General features: G+C 35.8%; 2 protein-coding genes across 4 annotated transcripts in view; both read left to right on the top strand.

Moving 5' to 3' along the window:
* On the top strand, positions 1 to 15,256 carry smpd2a (sphingomyelin phosphodiesterase 2a). Of its 2 annotated transcripts, XM_058762307.1 has the most exons (11): positions 1 to 190; positions 353 to 492; positions 1,765 to 1,861; positions 3,032 to 3,108; positions 7,128 to 7,221; positions 8,146 to 8,235; positions 8,357 to 8,439; positions 8,525 to 8,657; positions 8,745 to 8,849; positions 9,610 to 9,763; positions 12,273 to 15,256. In XM_058762307.1, the coding sequence occupies exons 2-11, from the start codon at positions 443 to 445 to the stop codon at positions 12,674 to 12,676; spliced, it is 1,287 nt and encodes a 428-aa protein (XP_058618290.1). In that variant the 5' UTR covers positions 1 to 190; positions 353 to 442; the 3' UTR covers positions 12,677 to 15,256. The 2 variants fall into 2 exon arrangements, with proteins under 2 accessions (XP_058618290.1, XP_058618292.1); XM_058762309.1 differs by lacking the exons at positions 1 to 190; positions 353 to 492 and adding an exon at positions 514 to 921.
* Positions 15,257 to 15,539: 283 nt separating this feature from the next.
* LOC131531924 (plakophilin-1) overlaps positions 15,540 to 18,696 on the top strand; it is a 28,451-nt gene continuing 25,294 nt past the window's right edge. For both annotated transcript variants that reach the window (XM_058763113.1, XM_058763112.1), the window contains exon 1: positions 15,540 to 15,833. In XM_058763113.1, coding sequence (XP_058619096.1) covers positions 15,656 to 15,833 — 178 coding nt within the window. In that variant the 5' untranslated portion in view covers positions 15,540 to 15,655. The remainder of the gene's footprint in view (positions 15,834 to 18,696) is intronic.

The raw sequence follows: 18,696 nt of genomic DNA, 5'->3' as shown, positions 1-18,696 counted from the left end.
AGTAGGCTATGTCATGCGCATGAGCTGCACTGTGCTGTGTAATGTTAGGTGATACAGTGGATACAGTGGAGGTCATTTGACGGGACAATGATGATTATCGATCAGTCCGTGAGAGAATCCTGTCATGCGCTCAGAACGAGCGCGAGCGGAACGCACGCGGAGCATCGATTTGAGCGCCAGTCCTATGCAGGTATTTACATGACTAAAGATTATAAAGTATGCCTGAACCCTTTTTGCTAAGCTGGTAGTTAATATAGATCAGAATAATTCTTACTGTTGATGTAAATCGCTTGATGAATGAATAAACAGCATGGTTTCAAATGTCCCTGAGTTTGGCTGCTTTGTGGATTAGTTTGAAGCTCCGCCTCCAGAGCCAGCGGACTTTAAAGCGCTCTGCGCTCTCTGACTGACTGACTGACTGAAGCCTGAGCTGCGCGGCACCATGGCAACAGAGCGGCCCTCCAGACTGCGCGTCTTCTCTCTCAACTGCTGGTGAGCTCAGATGATGCTTCCGCGTCAACATCACGCACGGAAAACGCGCTTGTCTTAGGAGCGCTCCGAAACAATGTCAACTGCTGTAAATGGGGGAGAAATGTAGCTCGTTGTGTTTATTTGTTGAGTTAATTATGCATGGATTTATTTATGAATATTTTATGGGTTTGCTGCACACGTCTAAGTGTAAAATACATTTTAAGTAGATAATATAGTAGTTTTATTAGATAAATTAGCATTTTTCATTCATTTTTGAGCTTTAGAAAAATAGCTTTGTCTAATTCTAGCATATGTCATTATTCTGCATCAACGCTCTGGGGTCTGAGGGTGTTTGGGGCCCTGGAGAAGTTTTGAGATACCCTGACATCTGTGTGACTTTGGTGATGTTGAAATCTTTTTTGGAGGTCTATAATTCAGTCAACTAGAATAGTAAGTTAAGTATGTAGTAAGTATGAGTGTTTTTGAATATTTCCCATTTTATTTTTTAAATTTTGTTGTATATGTATATATTTTTAATACATGAAGTTACAGTACATGAAAGTGAATAATGGTAGCTTGGCAAATTACTTTTTTAAAATATTATTTCAACTAACTTATTTTTTTTTTTTTTTTTTTTTTTTGTAGTTAACAGTAACAGCCCTGGTATATTTAATTTTAAAATAGTGGTTTCCAGGCCTTCAAATCGCACTGAAAATAATCAAATCTTCATAAATAACGGACACTTTTTGAATGGAATGTATTACTATTAGTAGTAGTAGTAGTAGTAGTAGTAGTTGCTCTCTATTATATAATTATTATATAACTTTACTCTTAAAACGTGTTCAGAGAACAGAAAGCCTTTGCATTGAATGCAACTTTTAGAAATATGTATGTATGTATGTATGTATGTAACTGTTTTAGGTTGTTGGTATAAGTATGAAGGTGAAAGCACATGAGCAGACAGGCTGCGGCGGTCACATGACATGCAGTGTGGGCCTCCTGCTCTGCTGATGCCAGCACTGTCAGCACCATGCTCCAGAACAAGACGCAATAATGCAGATTGTATAATGTGATTGTAGCTGAGACAGAAAAAGTGGTTTTTAATACTTCCCCTGATTTAGATGACACAGCAGATTATTAAAACATGCATGTGATGGAGCTGTGAAATGATGAAGTCAGCTGTGTTGATATGTAGAGCATAATGACTGCATATGTGTATACTATAAATGCTGTTGGGGTTTGTATGTGGGTTAGACCGTAAGACAATAGTGACTATGGTTTTGTGTTTTTCAGGGGAATTCGATTCTTCAGTCAACTCTGTACACAGCGGTATGAGATGATTGGAGATTTACTGGGCCGAGAGCAGCACGACATCGCCCTGTTACAGGAAGTGGGTTTTACTGTACACTTTTAACCCCCTTATCCTCTGACTGTCTTTAGAGATTAATTCAGTGCCCTTGTGGCTTTAGCACTTTTGCTTCATTTCCCTGATGGACGAATAACACTGTGTCCTAAACAGATATGCAGTTGTGGCTGGTTATAACGTTTGGGCTCGGTAAAGTGTTTAATGTTTTTAAACATTTTAGTCTCTTATGTTCAACCAGACATTTATTTGATCAAAAACTCAGAAACACAGCAAAATATTATTACTATTTAAAATAACTGTTTACTTTTTTGAATATGTTTTAAAATGTAATTTATTCCTGTGATCAAAGCTGAATTTTCAGCATCATTACTCCAGTCTTCAGTGTCACATGATTCTTCAGAAATCATTCTAATATGCTGATTTGGTTTTTGCTGCTTAATATTTTTTATGGAAAGTGTGATACACTACCTGTCAAAGTTTTGAGCTAAGTATAATAATAATAATAATAATCATCATCATCATCATCATCATCATAATGATAAATTAAAAATTAAATAAATAAATAATACATTTATTCAATAAGGAATGACAGCAAAATGACAGCAAATACATTTATAATGTTAGAAAACATTATATTTCAAATAAATGCTAGTCAGTGAACTTTCTATTCATCAAAGAATCCTGAATAAAATGTATCACAGTTTCCACAAAAATATGAAGCAGCACAACTGTTTTCAACATTGGTGATAATCAGAAATGTTTCTTGAGCAGCAAATCAGCATATTAGAATGATTTCTGAAGGATCACGTGACATTGAAGACTGAAAATTCAGCTTTACATCACATAAATAAATTACATTTAAAATATGTTCAAATAGAATATATTCAAATAGTTTTTGAAATTGTAATATTTCACAATATTACCGTTTTTACTGTATTTTTAACAACTAAATGCAGCCTTTATAAGAGATTTCATTAAAAATCAATAAAAACCATCATTACTCTGTGAAAGTGTAAGTTAATGAATTCTTCAAAAATATTGGAATGTTTTTGAAGTGAATGTATTTTTTACCTCCAAAATATAGTATTGCTCTTTGTGATCTCTAAAAACCTTTGAATTGAATGCACATATGTAAAACTCTTTTCACATAAACTTATTTTTTTACTGATCTAAGTATCATTAACATTGTTCTAGGTATGGAGTGAAAGAGATTTCCTTTTCCTGAAGAAAAAGCTGTCCTCCTCTCATCCTTATACTCACTATTTCAAGAGGTCAGTTCAACTCGCCGTGACATGAGGGACTTTGAATGTTGCTTTGAACTTCAAAGCCATTGGGATTTTGAAAGAGAGGCTTTGAAACCTTTGAAGCGGCTACACGCTCTCACACATTCCATTGAGAAAAAGGTGGGAAATAAAATCCCCACTAAGAGTAGAGTTCAACCAAAACTAAAAAAATCCAGTCATCATTTACTCACCCTTGTGTCGTTCCAAACCCCTATGACTGTTTTTCTTTCGTGGAAAAACAAAAGGAGAAATTTTGAAGCCCATAATAGCATTCTGTCAGGAACAGACCAATATTTAAGTTGTTATTTACTAAAAATGTGTGTCACGTTTGGTAACAAGACACAAAAGAACTAACGTCATTTGGTGTCCCTTCATAACTGTCTGCTTTCATTGTATGGAAAAGAGCAGGTTGGACATTCTTCTAAAGTTTTTCAATTATTTTTGGGTGAACTATCCTTTTAAGAAGCTAAAAAATCTTGAATATTTGAATATTACATCATATTCTGAATCTTCTCAGAGACCTTTATATCTTATCCTTATCATTATGAGACAAGAAAAATAAGCATTGATCTTAAAGCATGCCATCAATAAAGCTGATTTGGCAGAATTTGTAATCATCTCACTTATCAAAGAAGCAGTACTATCTACAGTTAACACTTAGACTCCCCCTAAAGCATGAAGGGAATTAGAAGCTTCTTTTATAAGAATAGAAAATGATTATACATAAAATACAGTGCAGTCAGTTCAGACGTAGCACAGTGCTCATTCAGTAAATGCGCAGCTAAACAGATTTTGAGTCTGTATTTAAATGTGGCTAATGTTTTAGCACATCTGATCTCTTCTGGAAGCTGATTCCAACTGTGGGCAGCATGATAGCTAAATACCCTTGGTATTTCTAACTGACTCGATCCTAATGATCTGAGTGGTCTGTTAGGTTTATATTCAGTGAGTATATCTGCAATGTATTTAGGTCTTGGGCCGTTGAGTGATTTATAAACGAGTAAAAGTACTTTTAAATCAATCCTAAATATGACTGGAAGCCAGTGTAAGGACCTGAGGACTGGTGTGATATGCTCAGATTTTCTGGTTCTAGTCAGAATCCTGGCAGCAGCGTTCTGGATGAGCTGCAGCTGTCTAATGGTCTTCTTTGGAAGGCCAGTGAGGAGACCATTACAATAATCCACCCTGCTGGTGATAAAGGCATGAACTAGTTTCTCCAAGTCTTGACTGGAAACAAAACATCTAATTCTTGCAATGTTTTTGAGATGATAGTATGCTGATTTAGTTACTGCTTTGACATGACTACTGAAAATAAGGTCTGTCTCCAGAATCACACCAAGATTCTTGACTTGATTTTTAGTTAGATTAGATTAGATTATTAGATTCAACTTTATTGTCATTACACAAGTAGAGGTACAGGGCAACGAAATGCAGTTTAGGTTAAACATTTGATAATGTAAATAAGAGTCGGCAGTGCAAATGAGCATAATCCAATTTAGGTATGGTAGTGCAAGATACAAAAGTAAACAGTTGTTACTGTAATAAAAATTTACATTCAGTAGTGCAAATAAGGCAGATGTGAGGTAGGAGAGAAGAGTTAACAATATATGAGGAAGTGGATCAACGGGGGTTAGAGTTCAGTAAAGAGACAGCTCTGGGAAGAAACTGTTCTTTAATCTGCTGGTCCTGGTCCGGAGGCACCTGAAACGCCTGCCGGAGGGCAGGAGAGAAAACAGTCTGTGGGCTGGGTGAGAGGAGTCCTTAAGGATGCTGCGAGCTCGATGCAGACAGCGTTTCCTCTGGATGTGTTCGATGGCAGGTAGTGGAGTCCCTGTGATGCGCTGGGCAGTTTTCACCACCCGCTGTAGTGCCTTGCGCTCCGCAACAGAGCAGCTCCCATACCATACTGTGACACAGTTGGTCAGGATGCTTTCTATTGCACAGCGATAGAAGTTCACCAGGATAGCCGAGGAGAGCTGGTTCTTCCTCAGTGTCCTCAGAAAGAAGAGGCGCTGGTGAGCCTTCTTGACCAGGCTGGAGGTGTTGGTTTTCCACAACATGTCCGCCGAGATGTGGATCCCCAGGAACTTGAAACTGGAGACACGCTCAACAGCCATTCCATTGATGTGGATGGTGTCGTGTGCCTCTTGACTCCTTCCTGAAGTCCACGATGAGCTCCTTCGTTTTGGTGGTGTTGAGGAGCAGGTTATTTTCAGTGCACCATGTGGCCAGGTGCTGGATCTCCTCCCTATAGGCAGTCTCATCGTTGTTACTGATGAGGCCAATCACCGTGGTGTCGTCTGCAAACTTGACGATGGAATTAGATCCATACACAGGCTTGCGGTCGGAGGTGAAGAGGGAGTAGAGAAACGGGCTTAGCACACAGCCCTGTGGTACACCATTGTTAAGTGTGATGGATGTGGAGCAGGTGAATCCTGATCGAACATTCTGGGGTCTGTTGGTCAGGAAGTCCAAAATCCAGTTGCACATTGAGGTATTGATGCCCAGGTCTCCAAGTTTGGCTATTAACTTGGTTGGGATGACAGTGTTGAATGCTGAGCTGAAGTCAACAAACAGCATACGTGCATAAGTGTTCTTATTGTCCAGGTGAGTGAGCACAGAGTGCAGTGCCATGGAAACTGCATCATCTGTGCTCCTATTGCTACGGTAGGCAAACTGGTGTGAGTCCAATGTGGATGGTAGAGAGTCTTTTAGGTGTTCCAGGACCAGCCGCTCAAAGCACTTCATAACGATGGGTGTGAGTGCTACAGGGCGGTAGTCATTAGGGCATCTCGGGCTAGAGTGTTTTGGCACTGGCACAATGGAAGTGCATTTAAAGCATGTTGGTACGGCTGCTGTACAGTTGATTGACCCCTAGACTCAATGTATGCATTCACCTTGAGAACTTCATCTTTGTTTCCAAATGCAATGACTTCAGTTTTCTCCTTGTTTAACTGAAGAAAGTTCTGGCACATCCAACTGCTAATTTCATCAATGCATTGGCAGAGGGAGTCAATGGGGCTGTAGTCATTTGGAGATAAGGCTAGGTAAATCTGGGTATCATCAGCATAGCTGTGATAGGCAATTTGGTTCTCTCTCATTATTTTACTTAGTGGGAGCATATACAGGCTAAACAAGTGCGGTGCAAGAATTGATCCTTGTGGGACTCCGCATGTCATGGACGTCCACTTAGACTTATGCTCACCTATACTCACATAATAACCTCTCCCTTCTATGTATGACCTGAACCATTTGAGGACCATCCCAGAAAGCCTGACCCAATTTTCCAGTCTCTCTAGAAGTATGTTAGGTAAATAAGGGATGCATTAAAGGAACATTTAACCCAAAAATGACAATTTGCTGAAAATGTACCCTCAGGCCATCCAAGATGTAGATGAGTTTGTTTCATCATCAGAACAGATTTGGAGAAATGTATCATTACATCACTTGTTCACCAATGGATCCTCTGCAGTAAATGGGTGCCGCCAGAATGAGCGTCCAAACAGCTGATAAAATCATCACAATAATCCACAAGTAATCCACACCACTCCAATCCATCAATGAATGTCTTGTGAAAAGCTACATGTTTGCAATAAACAAATCCATCATTAGTGGGAAAGTGATCCAATGGTGAGCAAGTGATGTAAATCTGTTTAGATGAAGAAACAAACTCATCTACATCTTGGATGACCTGAGGCTGAGTAAATTTTCATTTTTTCGGTGAACTATTCCTTTATTATATCCGCACAAAACAAATGACTGCCAATATGTTCAAAAGAAAGGAAAGTAGGTTTTCTAGGGCTAATCAACATAGATAATAACCCTATAGTCTTAAGTGTGTAGATGAGAGTCAAACAAAGGTTTTTATCTTCAGTCTCCCTAATAATACTGGAAAAGTAAGTGCAGCTGTGTGATTGCTGGCGTATATACAGCAAGAGATACCTAAAGACCAATGTTATTTTGTTGCTGTATGTTCTGGTATCTGATACGGTGTGGTGTTTTGACAGTGGAGTCATTGGCAGTGGGCTTGCTGTGTTCTCCAGACACAGGATCCAGGACGCTCTGCTCTACCAGTACTCTCTCAACGGCTACCCATATATGGTAAGTTATTTCTGTGTTCTTCATTCTGATTGGTCAATCTGCCCTCACATATTTTGTATAATGACACTAAACTATGTAATTAATTCTAAACTCAAATTTATATTTCATGTCATTTTATTTATTGATCTATTAATCTCTGTATAATATGTCTACACATTGGGATTCTGATTAGCCTGTCAAGGTTTATTTTATGATAGTGAGCGGTTGACTGTACATTATTGCTTGTTTATCACTCTTTGTTAGAGTGTGGCCTTTGTACATCACTAGAAGAAGAGTCTAAAAAAAGCCTTGGCCAAAAAAAGCACCAGAATTTAGTATTTATTTACAACATGCTTTATGTTCGTCACAATATATATATATATTTTTTTATAAAAAATTAAATATTTAAATATATTAAATATTATTTAATATTAATACAAATTAAAATGCTTAGTGAAATGCTTTGAAGTACATGTATTTTGATGTGTTGACTAACATACTAAAGTACATGTAAAATATAATTTTATAATTTTAACTGTAGTGTGTTGTTCAATATTACATTTAAGGTTAATATATTTAAAATTTGCTAAATTGCAACTTCATCATTACAAATGTGTAATTGCAAATATATTTAAAAACATGACGTGCAAGATATATAGTAGCCTATATTTTAATTTACCATAAATGTTTGTCAGTACATTTATCATTACACTTTAACCAAATATCAACAGACAATATAATTAATTGTGAGATTACATGTACTGTAAATATATACATATTGTAAGTCCTATACTTAAAGTTCAGCCAATTGCATTTAATATGAATTGAAACTGATATGTTTTGTTTCTTTATGATAGAATGATTCATGTAACAAAGTTTTAACACAGCAAAAATTACATTACCTTATATACAGTATATATTTGTGTGTGTGTGTGTTCATCTCAGCTGCGCCATGGCGACTGGTTTGGAGGCAAAGCAGTCGGGTTGGTCATTGTAGACATTTCTGGATTAAAGGCGCATGTCTATGTTACTCATGTAAGTCACTCTCTCTAAAGGCTTTAATAGGTCTTGAGGTGTGTTCTTCATGTTCACTCGGGTTTATTTATGAGTAACTGAAGACGATGCACCTTTCGTAATAATACTGTTTTCCTCTCAGTTACATGCAGAGTACTCCAGGGCTCAAGATGAATACCTGCCCCACAGAGTAGTGCAGTCGTGGGAACTGCTACAGTTCGTGCGGTAAGAGAAAGTGTGTTTTCTAAATGTGTTTTAGAGAAAAGAGGTCACATGCTTTTAGTAAACTCACACCGTGCTGCCTCTCTAGCCACACGTCCCGTGGAGCAGATCTGGTGGTTCTGGGAGGGGATCTGAACATGCACCCTCAGGACCTGGGAAACCGTCTCTTCAGATCCCACACTGGGCTCAGAGACTGCTATACTGAAACAGACACGTTTGATGTGAGCGCACTTCCTGTTACATGCTTATTCAGTCTGTTTGTGTGTCCTGTTTTAATTCGAATCATCACTTTGTGTTGCTCTTGGCAGGGCTGTGAAGATGGTCACACGCTAATAGCAGACAATCACTTCACAAAAAAGCAAGATCTTATTCCTTTTGAGAAGGGCATCAGAATTGACTACATTCTCATGAAGGTAAAATAATCTCTAAAGAAAATATAGGACTGCACGCATTTTTGTTGAAATAAATTAATAGTTTTATTCAGCAAAGTGATCAAAAGTGGCATTAAAGATGTTTATAATGTTACACAAGATTTCTGTTTCAATTTTCACAAAAATATGATGCAGCTTAACTGTTTTTAGCATTGATAATAATAAGAAATGTTTCTTGAACAGTAGTGCTGTCGAACGATTAATCGCAATTAATCGCATCCAAAATGAAAGTTTTTGTTTACATAATATATGCATGTAATTATGTGTATTTATTTTGTATTTATTTATACATAATAAATACACAAAGTATACACACATATATTATGTAAACAAAAACTTTTATTTTGGATACGATTAATCACGATTAATTGTTTGACTGCACTACTGTTCATGTTTCAACATTCATGTGGATCATGTGGCGCTGAAGACTGGAGTAATGATGCTGAAAATTCAGATTTGATCACATGAATAAATTACATTTTACAATATATTCAATAGAAAATTACAATATTACTATATTTTATTTATAGAAAATAATTATTTTAAATAGTGAAATATTTCACAATATTTCACTGTATTTTTAATCAAATAAATGCATCCATGGTGAGCAGAAGACGCTTCTGTCAAAAACATTTAAAAATCTTACCAACCACAAACTTTTGAACAGTATGTGTAAGTATTCACATTGCTTTTTTTTTATATGCCTTACTGAACATTAGTGTTTGTTATTTTTCTTGTGCAGGGCTCTCAGAGAGTGAACATGAAATGTGAGTCTCTTTCCACTACAAAGGGTCCAGTGGCTGATAAACCCTTTCCATATTCTGACCATGAGGCTCTGACTGCTGAACTGGCCCTGCTGCGTTTAGAGGACAGCAGCCAGCATGGATTGAGCGACAGTGAGTACTCAGATGCTGGTGTGGTTGCGTTGTTCTCAGAACAGCAAAAACAAGCATTTCACATCAGTATAACAAATGAAACCCTGCTTTAGTGCAGTTTTTATGCATACCACCAACACACTGTCATGGCAGCTCTTAAAAGGATAGTTCACCCAAAAATGAAAACAACCCCACGATTTACTCTCCCTTAAGCCATCCTAGGTGTATATGACTTATGAATACAGTCGGAGTCATATTAAATCTTCCAAGCTTTATAATGGCAGTGAATGGTGGTCAGGATTTTGAAGCCCAAAAAAGTGCTTCCATCCATCATAAAAAGGGCTCCACACGACTCCAGTAGGAGTACTCCAACAAAGGTCTTCTGAAGCGAATTGATGCGTTTGTGTAAGAAACATATCCATATTTAAAACTTCATAATCTCTAGCTTCTGCTAACTGTACGAGTGTTCACAAGAGAGTGGGGTCCAGCGCATGACGTAAGACGTAGCATAAGTTCCGGTGAGAATATGCTAGTCTTGTGAGAACCAAGTTTTGTTTACGGCAAAGGAAAGCCAAAACTTCTCTTGGCTTATATCGAAATTCTCCAACATTTTTCTTTACAAATTCTTTTTTTGTACTTCTAATTCGTGACCCGTGATTTGTTTTCCCGGAGCCGTGTGGAGCACATTTTATCATGGATTTCTGCACTTTATTTTGCTTCAAAGTCTCGATACCCATTCACTGCCATTTTAAAGCTTGAAAGAGCCAGGAAATGTTTTAATATAACTATTATATTCGTCTGAAAGAACAATGGCTTGAGGGTGAGTAAATCATGGGGTAATTTTCATTTTTGAGTGAACTATCCCTTTAAACGTTGGTACAAGATATGGTATTGTACGGCTTGGGTTGCATAAAAATGCACAACTTTTATAGTCTCTTTTACAATTATAATCATACAGTAGTTACGTTTAGGCTTATGTTAACACTAGCGTGAAATATTATTGAAATTTGAAATAACTGTTGTGCTATATTTTAAAATGTAATTTATTCCTGCTATGCAAAGCTGAATTTTCAGCATCGTTACTCCGGTTTTCAGTGTCACATGATCCTTCAGAAATCATTCTGAAATGTTGATTAGATGATCAAAAAACAAGAAAAACAGTTAAGCTGCTTTCAAAAGAGCAGCATGTATTTGAAATAGTAAAGACATTCATAATTAATAATAATTACAAAAGACTTCTGTCACTTTTTATAAATGTAATTCAGCTATGTTTGAACAGTAGTGTAGGTGTGGGTTGTATGTTTTGTGCACATTTTGTACATTTTCTTACAAAGTTCTTTACCATCTCAGAAATGATTTTGCCTTCTTATAAGACCTGAATGACACATGCAATGCTGTTTTATGTTCAAATAAATAAATAAATAAATAAACTCTTGGTTTTCTTGTGTGGTTATCACGTTTAAATTAGGCGTTTAGACTTCAACACTGAAAATGGAATTGCAAACAAAAGCTATATATGCCAAAATAATTGTCATTACAGTAACTCCACTATAAATTTCATGTATTTGTTTGAATTTACTGCACAGCATGTGTATATGTTCCTATAACAAGTTGTGAGCCAGGATTTAGATTCATATAAGAGAGATGATGGAGGAATTTTGTGTCAGTTGGCAAAAAGGAATGTGGGAAAACTGGAGTACTGGACTAACTACAGGATATCGGATATTTGATTGTTATGAGTGTTATGGTATGTACTGTCGGTTCTGCTGGTTTGGGGAATGTTTGTGATAGATCAGAGCGACCCATCCTTCCAATATATAGAGTTGATTTATTGAACATGACGAGGCCATAAGTGCAAACATAAAGAAGTACTGATAAAGAAACATTCTCCAAAATGTACACTATTTTCTAGTTTGAAAATTGCGTTAAATTTATTTTTTTTAAAAAGGACATTTTTAATGTTACAAAGAAATTATATTTCAGATAAATGCTATTCTTTTGAACTTTCTATTCATCAAATAATCCTGAAAAATGTATATTTTCATGATAATTTATAATTAATGAATAATTAGAAATGTTTCTTGAGCAGCAAATCAGCATATTAGAATGATTTCTGAAGGATCATGTGACACTGAAGACTGGAGTAATGATGCTGAAAATTCAATTTTGCATCACAGAAATAAATTACATTTTAAAATATATTACCATAGAAACCAGTTATTTTCAATTGTAATAATATTTCACAATATTACAGTTTTTACTGTATTTTTGATCAAATAAATGCAACCTTGGTGAGCGTAAAAGACTTCTTTCAAAAACAAAATTTAAATTTTACTGACCCCAAACTTTTGAATGGTAGTCTTTGATGTCACTCCCATCAATATGATGTTCAAGAAAGATCAAACCATTATTAAAGAGGAAAAATGTCACAGAATCTGCAAGGATAACATATTGAAGAAAATAACAACAGACACTGAAACAATGATATTTTGATTTCAATAAAAGCATGTAATTATCTGTCTTCGTCCAGCACTGGCTGTATCAGATCAGATGGACGTGGTCACAGAGGCACGTGCGGTGGTAAAGGAAGGCCTGTGTCAGACCGAGGCCCTGCGGGACAAAGCCATGCATCTGATGTTCGGCGCTCTGCTGTTACTGCTGCTGCCGCTGGCTATGGCCTTCCTGCCCTGCTCCTGCTCCTTCAGCACCGTGGGGCTTCTGGGAGCCGTTTGCATGGGCCTGCTCCTCTCTGGAGCTGTGCTCTACCTGCTCTTCACCACACACATCAAAGTCCTAAAAGAGACTGAAGACCAGATGATGCTGACCTCTAATGACCTCCAGACTAAACTGACAGGATGTCGGCTGTCTGGATCTTCGTCCTCCGATGGATATCCAGAGCTCCAGCCGCTGAGTCCTTTTAAATGGGAGGAGTAAGGTTGACCCCTAAGAGTTGGTCCTGGATCAGGTTACTGTACCTCAGTGTTACATAATAGCTGTTAGGATATAACTTGAAGATCTGATCCGAGATCAGTGCTCTGAGGCTATACCTACCTCAACTCAGTGAATAGACAGATCAATCATCACAGAGCTGCTGCTCTTTGCATTTCAGCGAACTAAAAAATCTTGAAGGCTGGAAAGGAAAGCCCTGTTTGTTTCCGTGAGGGAAAGTTATTTAATTCTGTACTTGTCTATGCCAGTAAAGACACTCCAAACAGTGTGCTTTCTGATATTTTAATGTAACTCAAAAGAGACTTAAGTCAATTTTTTTAATTGTTTGTTGTTGAGGTATTACTAGACCACATTTTAGGCATTCTAAACACTGTTTGAATGTCATTTTATCGTATCCATGAATAAATAAATCACTATTCTGAAGTATTTTCATATTTACTGTAGGGTGTTTTAAATAATTCACCCCCTTTCCACAAGGTAGTGCTCTTGCTCTTGAATGCAAGAGCATAAATGTTGAAAGCATAAAAAGCATAAAAATCCATTGTTATGAAATTAAATTTATGTGATGAATTAATATCTGCATTGTGGAGCTGAAAAGTGAACAATAACAGTTTAGTTTCTTAGTATAAGTAGCTAGTCTGCAGCCTTTTAGCCAACGTTTGTTTTCTGTGGTTAGCAAGCTGTTTTTTTTTTAGCTTTCATTTTCTTCCAAAGAAATTCTGAACAATCAGCTACAATAACTTTCGCTTTCATTAAATGTGAAAAAATAAATAAATAAATCTTATCTCTTGGACAGTTTACATAACAAAGTTTTTTTTATCTATTTTAGCAAATCTTACTGCAGGACGCATTAATGTTTTATGCCAAGCTTAATAATGCTACATCAGACTTCAATAGCCATTAACACAAGTAATTTTTTATAATATTTAACTAGTTTAGGAAACCATTACCATACCAATAGTATAGACAATAATTTAATCTTAGCCCTTTTCTTACACAACAAAATAGTAGGGAGAAATAGTATTTCTGGGTGTGGTTGTAAAAGAAGGGCTAATTATAATATAGAGTTACAACACTTGTGTGTTTGATCATCACAGCTGAGTCATGGATGGTGATGCACTGTTATACACTGTTTTACACACTAAAGCATGTACAGTTATACTGTGTTATTCTGGTGAGTGAATGTCACAAATATTGTAGAAGTGTTGGCGTCTTCAAGATATGTCACTGAAGTGTGATGCCACAGACTGAGCACTCAGTCATTAACATCTCCCATCATCCACACTGGAGCATGTGAACATTACACTATCCAATAATGGCATGTCACACTTTAATGAACATAACAAACATGTTTCTATAGATAGGCAGAAATAGTTGAACCACAATTCTGGAACTCGTAGACAACTATCACACAAGGCTGCAAGCAGACATTGATGCAACTCATAATATCACTGCTATAATTAAGGGTATGTAAACTTTGGAACTTTATAATCAATATAATTTCAGTTATTTTGTTTTTATTTATTTATTTTTATTTTTTAATTGTCGATTTACTGTATGTATACAATATGTGTATGTTATGTGAAGCTTCAGTATGTGATAATGTTAAATAGTGATGTTAAAGAGAGAGATAGAAGGGGAAAAAATTAATGCTTTTGCGTTGGCTACTCTCGCAAAAGTATTGCATTGCACTTATGTGGGTGAATGCAAAATATCCTTTTGGAATGCAAGACTTTTGGGAGAAGTACGTCTCAGGTTACGCATGTAACCTTGGTTCCCTGAGAAGGGGAATGAGACGCTTGGTCCCCTAGAGGGCGCTTTTGGGCAATGTCTTTGGCATGACCAAAAGCACCCTCTAGGGGACGCAGTGTAGAGTTCCCATTCGAAAGGAAACGTAGCAAGAGTTTTGCAAGAGAACGCAAAATTTCTCTTTGGAACGAAAGACTTTGGGAGAAAACACAGATTTTCTTTTTGGAACGCAAGACTTTTTGCGAGAGAACACAAAATATCTCTTTGGAACGGAAGACTTCTGGGAGAAAACAGATTTTCTTTTTGGAACGCAAGACTTTTGCGAGAGAACACAAAATATCTCTTTGGAACGCAAGACTTTTGTGAGAGAATGCAGATTTTCTCTTTGGAACACAAGACTTTTGCGAGAGACCGCAAAATATCTCTTTGGAACGCAAGACTTTTGCGAGAGAACACAAAATATCTCTTTGGAACACAAGACTTTTGTGAGAGAATGCAGATTTTCTCTTTGGAACACAAGACTTTTGCGAGAGACCGCAAAATATCTCTTTGGAACGCAAGACTTTTGCGAGAGAACACAAAATATCTCTTTGGAACGCAAGACTTTTGCGAGAGACCGCAAAATATCTCTTTGGAACACAAGACTTTTGCGAGAGAATGCAGATTTTCTCTTTGGAACGCAAGACTTTTACGAGAGAATGCAGTTTCTCTGAGATTTTTGCAAGGGAACGCAAAGTTCACTCAGTGAAGCATTTAAAAACAGTTTATCGTTCTACTCAAAGTGAACCCATTGTTTCTCAGGGGAATAAAAGGTTTGATAACTATATAGGCCTATAAATAAATGAATGAATGAATGTTCAGCCAGTTTCAGCCAATTATTTTCCATCACTATGTACAAATAAATAGATAGATAGATAGATAGATAGATAGATAGATAGATAGATAGATAGATAGATAGATAGATAGATGCTTGTGAACTACAATTGCGCTATTAAACAGGGTTGCTAGGAAACACCAGGTACTTCACAGGTTTAAAATTGAATGTGGACTTGTTGTGATTGGTCCACACATCAGATGGGCGTGACCTTAGGTGCGGTCCTCCATGAAGTGCACACAGACTCTCACTATATCCGCAGCCGTAAGGGAGATCGGTGTTGTCGCAGGACAGTCTGTCGGGTTTGGCCGTAAGTGCGAGCAGAACCACTGAGAGCAGCGATGACTGCCGAACCGATTCGCTCGGCTCTGGGCTCCGTCTCTATAGAGGACACCTCTCTGGTGCTGCCCTCCGATAAAAAACAGCGGACGGGGCAGCAGCGCGTCCTGGAGCAGGTGAAGTCCATCAAGAGAAGCAAGTCGAAGATGGTCAAGAATGACTCCATTCCGTCGCCAACAAGTAAGTGCGCTGTTTATATGCACAAAGGCATTAGTTATAATACCAGTAAGACAGCGTGAAATAAATCTTACAACTTTAATAAACTTCACTAACAAGGTCTGCATGCTTGTTTGTCAGTATCTGCATGAAAACATTTTTTTTCATTAGCAAGTTCAAGCAGGTCTTTGAAGCAAAGTTGCATTCATTTGTAATCAATATCTCAAACACAAGAGTTTTTGACAGGGGTGTGTCTCAAAGCCTTTGGATCTAGAAGCCTGCACTGCAGTTTTGGGGCTGATATATGCACATTTGATCCCATGCTGCATGCATCCTAAATACAGTGCAGTATGTTGCAGTGAAACATTTAATCTTACATTTAAGTATGTTTCTATGTGAAGTCAGTATATTTCAGGTCACTGTTTCTTAACAAATTACTGTAAACATAATCATATCGTGCATTGTGTGATATAGTTTAGATGTATTTTGAAATCATCATGATTTATTAATGTTCCATTTGCCTGGAAGCAAGTATAAACAACTGGCAATCTAATGTGTGGCAATATTGTACAATGTAGAGTAGAATAATAATATTAGTTTTCAATAAACATTTGGGACTTGTCTAGTAATTATTTATTAAAATATGTATCCCTTTGGGCATGCAACACATTTATTTATTTTTTTTTTATCTCTGGTAAACTTTTAGTATGAGTTGTAAACACTCGACAAGTACACAAAGGTCAGCAATATTGAATTTTCATCAATCATAAACTTGCATCACAAAATAATAGTATTATACATACACATGACAGTGAAAACTGCAACAAAACAAACTTTCCCTTGTGAAAAAGAAGTACGCTTTAGCATACTTATACAAAGAGTACTTATTATGGAAATTATTTACTTTAAAAGAATATAGCCTACATAATTTGTGAACTGAATGTAATGTTTTAAAACACTTAATTGCATGTTATTTATTGAACAACTCAATGAAAATGTATTACAGTTTACATGTATATGTGTAATTTCATAATTAATTCTATTGTCTTTGCAATAGCGTATATGATCAGCTAGAATATACTTTAATGCCATTCCATTGAAAATTACGTCATATATTTAAATATATTTGTAATTACACATTTGTAATAAAGTTGAATTTTACTTCATTTAAAATGTATTAACTTTAAATGGAATGTGAAATAACACAATCAAGTACTTGCGCTTTAGTATGTTAATCAACACAGCAAAGTATACTTTTTAACAATTACAACATAATTGAAAATGTACTTCAAAGTAAAAATTGTAAACACTTCTTTTTCACAAGGGTTCACATATATATATATATATATTATTATTTTTATTTTTTTATTTTTTTTTTTAAAGAAACCACTTAATTTATTCATGCTGCAATACATTCTGGGAATCTAAGCAGCAGTGTAGTATTCTGTAGCCATCATAGTTTTACAGTTAATCTGTAAATATACAAGCCATGACTGTAACACTGACATCTGTGATTATTGTGTGTCTGTCTGTGAGGTCACAGTATACAGACATCATTTAATTGTAAAAAAAATCATAGAACTGCTACTGTAAAAATGACTGACAGTACAACAGTCATTAGCCAGGAATATACTGTACCTTCATATTTTTGTGAGCTTATGCTGCCCAAAATTCTGTCTAGGTAGGCAGCTCAATATACGCTTTGAGACACCAATGTAATTTTGGGATCCACCCAGTGTTTAGATGTGACGCGCTGTCTAGCGCAGAATTTTGCTAATTTTCATTCAGTTCAGTTACATTTAATATCTCAAGGATTTTTGCTAAGAGAATAATAAGAGAGAATAATGTGTCTTGTTTAACACAGTTGCATGTTGTATTTTTATTGCACGTTTTAATAACAGACTTAATTCATAACATCAATATTTCATGTGCAAATATATATGAAGTTCAATGATATTTTCAAAATATCCGAATGTGGGTTGCTGACAAAAAATATAAAAATGAAAATGTTTGGATAAAATTGTATTAAAATTTAAACGAAAGTGTGCATTTTAAGTGCTGTATGTAAGTTTCCACGTATTAATGTATATAGTCCTTTGATGTCGTGAAATAATTATAGTATATATGTTTCTCTATTAACATGTATATAGGCAGAATACTGCATGTATAATTATGCAAGAATTCGAAGTTTAATTAGGAGTATATCATGTCGCTCTGCTGACACTAAAGATGTTAATGTAATGTTTGTTAATGCTATGGAAGCTATTATAAAGGGTTAGTACATATACTGTAATAATTTGTCTCATTAGAGAAATTTTGAAAATCAAAGTTATATTGCATATAAGTGAGACATTTGGATAGTGCGGCATGATTAATCGAAATAAAAACAAAATTGCGATATGAATTAATGTGAATATTACACTGTAAAAAGTGATAAGTTGACTTAGCTTGTGTAAAGTTGATTTATCTGTGGGTTGAGGAAACCTGTTGCCTTAAAATGATTAAGTAAAGAATAATAATAAAAAAAATAAATACAAAATTAAGTGAACTTGACACCACTTATATATATATATATATATATATATATATATATATATATATATATATATATATATATATATATATATAATTATTTTTTAAATTTTTTATTATTATTATTATTATTTACTTCATTTTAAGGCAACAGGTTTCCTCAATTTTTTAAGTTAAGTCAACTTTACAGTGTACATGCCTAATAAAGTTTAGTGTTTCAAACCGAGTTTGTCCAAATAAAAGTTTGGTCTTTTAATGTTTTAAAATTAGTACATTAGGACAGCCATAAAAACTGGTATTGTAATTTTACAATTGCACCATAATATAAAGTGAATATGATTATATCATTTTTCTT

This window comes from Onychostoma macrolepis, chromosome 23, assembly GCF_012432095.1.
Source record: "Onychostoma macrolepis isolate SWU-2019 chromosome 23, ASM1243209v1, whole genome shotgun sequence".
Classification (NCBI taxonomy): domain Eukaryota; kingdom Metazoa; phylum Chordata; class Actinopteri; order Cypriniformes; family Cyprinidae; genus Onychostoma; species Onychostoma macrolepis.
This window is presented reverse-complemented; position numbering and strand designations above follow the sequence as displayed.